Raw genomic sequence first — 5,258 nt, forward strand, 5'->3', positions numbered from 1 at the left:
AGGTGATATATATAATTTCCAAGATCAGGGTACTTCGGGTGGTCATCACGCAGCTTTTAATGGTGATCTGGAGTCTCTGGAGGTTCTTTTAAAGGCAGGGCTTGATGTCAACCTAAAAAACGAAAAAGGAAATTCTTTACTTCACCTGGCAGCCAGAGAAGGTCACATCGAAATAGTGCAACTCCTGCTCAAGAGAGGTGGGGAAGTAAATGCTGTCAACAATAAAGGAAAAAACTCCACTTCAACGCGCTGCTTACTTTGGACGAACTGAAATTGTAACAGCGCTGCTAGCGGCTCAACCTAAGGCGAGGACATCAACAGATGGCTTGTCTTTCATGCATGCTGCAGCGCGGGGGAATAGGCTTCACACAATTCAAACTGTCTTCACGGACTTTCTCCATACATTTGATCCTCAGTCGTTATACCGTGGTTGCAGTATAGCAGAGTGTGCTAGTGCTGTTGGTGGCAGTGATTGTACCTGGTGGCTAAGAAAACAAGTGTCTGAAGATGCAGGGGTATGTGGTCCCTCGACCAGTAATCTGGTGAGTATTAAAGCAGCATGAAAATGATTCGTTTTAGATGACTTAACCTGTGTTATTGGTTAATAATGTGCGAATTCAGCTCGAATTGTTTGGTGCCGTGAAGATAAAAGTAGTTTTCAGATCCACGGCTGAAAACATTTAAATTGGTCAGAAAACTTTATTGAAGATTAGAATTATGATGTATAATGTCCACAAAGTACGAAGTATGCTCAAGTGCATGTGATTAAATGTACTACATATACGTCAACATACTTGTTTACCGTATATGTTTACTTTGTGTGCACAGTTACGTTGATGATTAAATATTACATAACATGCTTTATGTTTATGTCTGTCCACTGTATACACAAAATTCAGCTGAACGTGTATTCTTCATGACTGGCGATTTCATGCTACTCCAACACTGCCTTCTTTGTTACTCCCCTGAGTTTTATTTCCACAACTTCTTCACTGACTTGTTTTTCCCCATTTGTCCGTACTGTTTACTCTTCTAAAAGATGACCCAAATTTATGTGAAATTTTCATTACCATTCAGTTAAAGTTCTGGACTGTTTTAACTTTATGCCATTACTACTGATGTGTTTATGTGTGTGTGTGTGTGTTTTTTTTTGTCACTGCTTCAATACATTAAGACCTTTACAAAGTATCAAACTTCATTTATAAGATTTTAGATTCTACCTATCCACAGATAACTGTGGACCTCTTAGAGTTTTGAATCACTGCAGCCTTGATAACAAAAGTAGAGGATATTCTGCTCTCATGCTCTGCTACAAACTATTTTTACTTTGCTTCTTTGTTCTTGCAACAACCCCTGTGATTTTATCCCCTTCACTGAATTCCTAACATCCCACTTCATATATTACTGAAAGCGAATGTTTCATTTGATTTATCTTTGCTTTCGGCTGCCACCACTACTAGATTTCTTCATTTCATTTTCAATTTTCAACATCAGTATTGTCAGTTGAAAACATAGCCAAAGAAACCACGTTAAGAGCTCACTGCAAATGGCTTCAAAGCTCCAGACTATAGAGCTCTAGATTTCACAAAGATATGGGCTCTTGTTTGTTCTGTTTGTTTATATATATACATACATATATATATACATAATATATAACATATATATAATATATATATATATATATATATATATATATATATATATATATATATTATATATATATATATATATATATATATATATATATATATATATATATTTATATACATACATATATATATATATATATATTATATATATATATATATATATAATATATATATATATTATATTTAAATTTAGAAACCAAAGATAAGCAGACAGAGATAAAGAAAACTAAAGTCAGAAACTAACTGTGATAATATACTAAACAAAAATGTCAAGGGCAATGCTAAAACCTAACAGGGTAAATAGGGTATACATCTATGATGTTAGTAAATAGTAATCCTTAGCTAAAATGGCACTCTAATATAAAGAGCAACATATCATAACGTTTGAAAGTCTCAGCGAGTTGAAGCATAGAAATATGTTGAAAAAAGGGTCTTGTAGTAGGGAATACATTCTCTCTAATACAAAGTTTTTAAATTATTTTCAGATGAAATTGTTCTGTATGAATATTTTCATTGTATTGTTGTTCGTGTCACAATTTTAGTGGAGCTTTCAGGGTTACTTATGTGTTTTATTGCCTTAACGTAATTATAAAGGTCCACATTGCTCTCTGAGTTGAATTGAATGGTTTATGAGATTTGGGCCTGAAGCCAAGCACTGGAATCCAAGGGATTATTCAGCGCTGTACTTCTCTCTTTGATTTGATTTGGTTGATATCTTTGATTTACTGAACGAGACTATCTGAAGCTCCCGTAGAAGATCTGTGCGAGTTTTATGCCTTTTTGCTCATTCCAGGATTACAGCAAGGAAATCTACGAAGTGAGTGGATCCGATGTCCTCAGGAGAGCTGGAAAGGAGGGCTGGTGGGATTCTTCGTGGTTAAAGAAAAGTGTCATTGACGGACAGATAGAACTGCATTACATGGACGAACAGGGGGACACTGCCCTTCACGCAGCTGTAAGACGTGGTAATAAAGATGCAGTGAGATATCTTGTCGAGGTTGGAGCGCTCTTAGTAGCCCGGAACCATCAGAACCTGACGCCAGTAGACATTGGCTACGAAACGGGAGCAAGTTTGCTGGATTATCTGCCTCAGAAGCCAAACACTCGGGTGAGTCTTGATATATATATATATATATATATATATATAGATATATATATATATATATATATATATCTATATATGTGTGTGTGTGTGTGTGTGTGTGTGTGTGTGTGTGTGTGTGTGTCAAGTATAAAAGGTCCATTGAAACACTGGTTTAAAGCTAAGGACTATATTTCGGTGGACTAACTTCCACCATTATCAAACTGAGTGACAGAAAGAAGTTCATGAGCGAAATATATAGTGGGAGATATGCCCTTAGGCTGAAATGATGCCTGTGTGTATGTGTATGTGTAAAGGCAATATATTGCATATTTGCACAAATTAGTGCTTGTGCTTGCCGTTAAGATTTTCAGTTCAGTTCGAACGTCAGCTAAAAGGCTCTGCCAGAATGATGGCGCTTTGTGATCAGTGTTTTGTCTCTAACTTTTTTATCCATGCAGGTAGAAAGGTCAGGCAAATCTTGACGTCCAGGCAAAACATTTCCATCTCATGCTTTCGCATGTAGGGAATGAAGCACGTATACGGAAGGTGAGACTCCTTAACTAAGCCTGGGATCTAATTTTGTAGCCTAATGTCAGTCAGAAATTGTATGCAAAATTTAAACAAAAGGTTTTTTTTTTTTACAAATCCTTATTAATTCACTTCTTTATGAAGATTGCATTTCATTTTGAACGAATTGTGAAGTTCACTTAGTATTATCAAGTTTTTTTTTCGGGGTGGGGGGCCCCACAGTTGGGGGTTACTTTTTAACCCATTCACTTTGCATTTTGTCTGATCTTTCTCAAGCAGTCATTACTGTTCATAAAGCTTTTTAACATCTTTAGGTCATGACCAGGTAAAACTGGATGTCATTTTGGGGAGAAAGCTTTTGGAGTAACTTTCTTCCTCTCAGGTACCATGAAAGATAGTCACTTATACAGAAATGCTTTTTGTTTGGTATTCCAGCTCGACGGCAGAATAGCTTCACAACTGTACTCGGATCTGCTGAGCGTCATTGCCCAGACTGCCAGTCTCGATGTTGTTGACAGCAGACTACAAGGATCTCGTGGAGAACACGGGAAAAAGTCAGACATACTGGTACAGGAATGGAAACTACAGGTCACAAAGATCGTGAGCAGACTGTTGGCCTGGGGAGTACCTCATGAGCGTCTAGGAAGTTGTGACAGGCTCATACTGCCTGTGGCCATCACAACAAATAACAGGATTTTACTGCCAGTGCTCTTGGCTGCCGGGTTTCCGCTTACCACTACAGACTCAGGATTAGGCATTGTCCAGTTAGCATGGCTAACCCCAGACGTTACCATCTGGGTTGGAATGGTGGTAACAAGGGTAAGTTTTCAAATGACCTGGCAAGTTTGGAATTAGTTTTATGAGAAGATTGAGTTTCATAATACGATAAACCACCCTTGTGCTTAATGATGTGTTAGAGGCAGTGGGAGGCACAAGCTATAGTAGATTCACATCAACCGTGCATTTGATGTCTAGGCCAGTCCCTTATGACGCTCCTGATTGGCTGTTGATAGGCCAATCACAGGACTGGAAGGTCTCAATCTCTCTCGAGAGTTCACACAGGCAGGACGTATGTTCCACCTCTCCTGAGGGATACTTTTGAAAGACGTATCCCTCAGGAGAGGTGGGACATCGTCCCTACCCATGTGAACACTCTCGAGAGACTGAGAGTTTCCAGCTCCGTGATTGGCTTATCAACAGCCAATCAGGAGCGTCGTAAGGGACTGCCCTAGACATCAAATGCATAGTTGATGTGAATCTACTGTAGTGGCAGGCAACCTTTCGTGCTTCTGGCAAGGGGAATTCCCCGAGACCATTCATATATATTCATCGTTCAGATTTAACTCGTAGTTCATTGGGTTCATATAAACATGCACAGACCTAACGTTTCTCGAATCTATTATAATGATTTACTTTCCTTATCTAATAATGAAAATGCTGATGTAGTATTTTAAGATGTTAGTCTCTTGCCTACCTAGTTTACATGGAGTTCTCTTTTCTAAAAGCAAATAAAATGTCTGGCTGAACTTAGTCTTATTGGATGTATCAAATAAGGCAGTTTACAGGCCTTGTGAGTAGCAAGAGTGTTGTGCATTGAACCTTTATTTTAAAATATTCTTAGTTTTCAAAAGGGGGATGAGTTCCTGCAGACCTCTTAATAATGCAGCTCAAGTATTTCAGCTAACAAGAGCTTATAAAATAAGCCAGTTGTCCAATTATGTTTCATCTTGCCGTAGACTATTCAACCTTGATACTCCCTTGGCATTATTGGCCTTGGTAGTTGTTGCGCCAGATAACTTGCAGTCAGTAAATTTCCTTTTCCCTCTGTGCCTTGCTTTAACTTCGATTTCCGCTGCTTTTCGCAGATTTTGCTACAGTTCATTATATTCTATTTTATTTTATTGCCTCCGTTTCTTCCTTCCTTACCATTTTTCAAGATTTCCTGGGGTACTCCTACTGAGAACTCTGCTACATCTATATCTGTATCCCCTACTTTT

At 38.1% G+C, this 5,258-nt stretch overlaps 2 protein-coding genes across 2 annotated transcripts in view; both read left to right on the forward strand.

Annotated features, from left to right (window-relative positions):
* Nucleotides 1–176, forward strand: part of LOC135226141 (serine/threonine-protein phosphatase 6 regulatory ankyrin repeat subunit B-like) — a 778-nt gene extending 602 nt beyond the window's left edge. Inside the window, exons 1-2 of the mRNA XM_064265582.1 lie at nucleotides 1–94; nucleotides 153–176. The exon at nucleotides 1–94 is cut by the window's left edge and continues 602 nt beyond it. Coding sequence (XP_064121652.1) covers nucleotides 1–94; nucleotides 153–176 — 118 coding nt within the window. The remainder of the gene's footprint in view (nucleotides 95–152) is intronic.
* LOC135226356 (uncharacterized) overlaps nucleotides 76–5,258 on the forward strand; it is a 63,769-nt gene continuing 58,586 nt past the window's right edge. Inside the window, exons 1-3 of the mRNA XM_064265815.1 lie at nucleotides 76–542; nucleotides 2,443–2,757; nucleotides 3,697–4,080. Of these exons, the coding sequence (XP_064121885.1) occupies nucleotides 210–542; nucleotides 2,443–2,757; nucleotides 3,697–4,080 (1,032 nt within the window). The 5' untranslated portion in view covers nucleotides 76–209. The remainder of the gene's footprint in view (nucleotides 543–2,442; nucleotides 2,758–3,696; nucleotides 4,081–5,258) is intronic.

Source organism: Macrobrachium nipponense, chromosome 14, assembly GCF_015104395.2.
Source record: "Macrobrachium nipponense isolate FS-2020 chromosome 14, ASM1510439v2, whole genome shotgun sequence".
Lineage (NCBI taxonomy): Eukaryota > Metazoa > Arthropoda > Malacostraca > Decapoda > Palaemonidae > Macrobrachium > Macrobrachium nipponense.